The sequence below is a fragment of the Colletotrichum costaricense genome (genome assembly GCF_030867565.1).
Source record: "Colletotrichum costaricense strain IMI 309622 chromosome Unknown Scaffold_6.1, whole genome shotgun sequence".
Classification (NCBI taxonomy): Eukaryota; Fungi; Ascomycota; class Sordariomycetes; order Glomerellales; family Glomerellaceae; genus Colletotrichum; species Colletotrichum costaricense.
The window spans coordinates 2203528-2205685 of NW_026848235.1; the positions used below are offsets into that span (position 1 = coordinate 2203528).

General features: G+C 55.5%; 1 protein-coding gene across 1 annotated transcript; it reads right to left on the reverse strand.

Moving 5' to 3' along the window:
* Positions 1–237: 237 nt before the first annotated feature.
* On the reverse strand, positions 238–1897 carry CCOS01_06943 (CDP-alcohol phosphatidyltransferase; the record flags this gene model as incomplete). Its single annotated transcript, XM_060455111.1, has 4 exons — positions 238–1281; positions 1359–1484; positions 1596–1705; positions 1876–1897. The coding sequence occupies 4 exons, from the start codon at positions 1895–1897 to the stop codon at positions 238–240; spliced, it is 1302 nt and encodes a 433-aa protein (XP_060314811.1).
* Between the last annotated feature and the right edge of the window lie 261 nt (positions 1898–2158).

Below are 2158 nucleotides of genomic sequence, written 5' to 3' on the forward strand. Positions count from 1 at the left end.
GTTGAAAGTGGATCAGCCTCCAGCAACGCCGACATCCATGCAAAAAAAGCGCGACTTTCCATCAAAGCCGCATTCAGGCTTGCTGTAATTCATTTACTCGAAATCCGTCATTTCACTCCATCTCAACATCGACCCTAACCCTCGCCTCTCACCTCTGGCATCTTTGCTCATTGTCGTAGTGAAAACCTTTGACCAGCTAAACGACCCGCAAAGTTGAGCTGCTGAAAGAACCCTGGCTTAATCCTTCTTCATGCCGTTCATCAGACCATTGGTCAGAGGCGGTGCCTTGGCGGCAGCAATAGCTTGCTTGTTCGCGAGCTGCTTCTCCTTGGGAATAGTCAGAGCGTTGATGCCGAGGAAGTTGCAAATACTCGTGATGACCAGGTATGCCCAGCGGAAGTAGACGACGGCCGAGAAGACGAAGTAGCCGTACAGATAGTACAGCTCAGTCTGGGCACTGATGCCCGGAAGGCCCAGACGTGGAAGGTTGGCAAGCGCAGCACCACCAACAAGGGGCACAAGCATGACGGTCCAGTAAGGGAAAGGCTGCTTCGTGAGGTGAGCGAGAATCATCTTCGTAGTCAAGCGGCCGAATACGAAGGCCATGGTGACGCAGAAGAGAACAAGGTGGTTATCGCTACGAATGGCCGAGTACGGCGAGTAGACCCAGGCGCCAATAGCAAGGGTGTACACTGTCATGGGCGTCCACTCGAGGAAGACAGGGGCTACGGGCTCACCGCGCGAGCGACGGGCCTGAATAACGTGGAGAACGCAGAAGGGGATGTGGGTTGCGAAGAGCGAGAAGACGATCATGGCAATCCAGATGTCCCGAATCGAGTAGTCTCCCAGCAGGTAGTGGAAGCCATAGAGATGCTGTTCGGCCTTGTCGCCAAGGATATTGATGATGGGCTCGGTCCAGATGCCAGGGCCGTAGATTCCAGAGACAACCATGACGCTGCAGGCGATCAGGATACCTTCGGTTGGACCGTTGATCCTGCCCAGGTAGAGAGTGTGGGTGTGATATGTCTCCCAAGTCGAGAAGAACATGGGCAGGCACGGGACAAGGGCCGTAAAGACTCCAGACTTGGAAGTGCCGAGGCCCATGGCAGCAGTCTCGAGAAGACTGGCCAGAGTGCAGTTTAGGGAGTCAATACCGTGGTCGAAGAGCTCGCCGAGTCCGCTCGAGGTTCCGGTGCGTCGCGCCTGCTTGCCATCAAGGTTGTCCATCGTCTGGTACATGAAGAGACCGAAAGCGAAGCTGTAGTATAGCCATGAAGGGCCCTGTCGACACGTACATTAGCCGAATTGTCCAGACCTGCGCATGTCTGGCTTTGGCGGGGAACACGAGCTTGGCTTACCGGTCCAACCAAGTCAGGCATAAAAATGACCAAGAGGCCAATGTTTCCGAGGATCATGAAGAAGCCCAGCAGAGTGACCATGTTCGGTGCCAGCCATAGCGGCAGAAGCTCAACGGCAGCATTCCACTATGAGGCTTGGTTAGCAATATGTTGGAGAAATGCTGAAGTCGAGGCCGCTCGGACGGCGCGGGGCAGCGGCGGGTAGGAGGGGAAAAGATGGTCGGAGAGGCTACGCACGTAGGGTCGGAGGATGTAGTTGGAGATGGGCGACTTGTCGACGGCCGAGTATTTGTAGGACTTGAGGTGGATGAGGGCATCGTCCGAGATGCATTCGGCGGCAGCCGTTCCTGTAGGATGAATTGTTAGCTGTCGTCCACGTTTGAGGTTCCACCATAGCTCCCAGACAAGCTCTCTCGCCCTCAATTGTATGCGCGCACTTTGAAGGTGACGCCGAGGCCATCCAGGTACCCTGGCGCATGGCGAGGTCTGTCTTTGGGGGAAGAGGGTTCGTGCTTACTGTCTGAAGTTGCGGCGCCCATGGCTGTGAAGAATTGCGTCAGAGACACAAAATCGATGTAGAATCTCAGAATGCGGCGGGGGGAAGGAGATGGAGGGGGAAGGTTGAGGAAGAGTGCCAGAGGCAGGAGAGTGGGATGTAACAACGGCCGTGGGGAAAGGAGGGGATGGAGGAGGTATTAAGCAGAGGGCCAAAGGTAAAAGGACGGGAGGCACAAGAGGATTGCTCGGCTTCCACCGCAAGTTGATGTGCAGTGCAGACTTGGGATCGAAGGTGCGTAAGT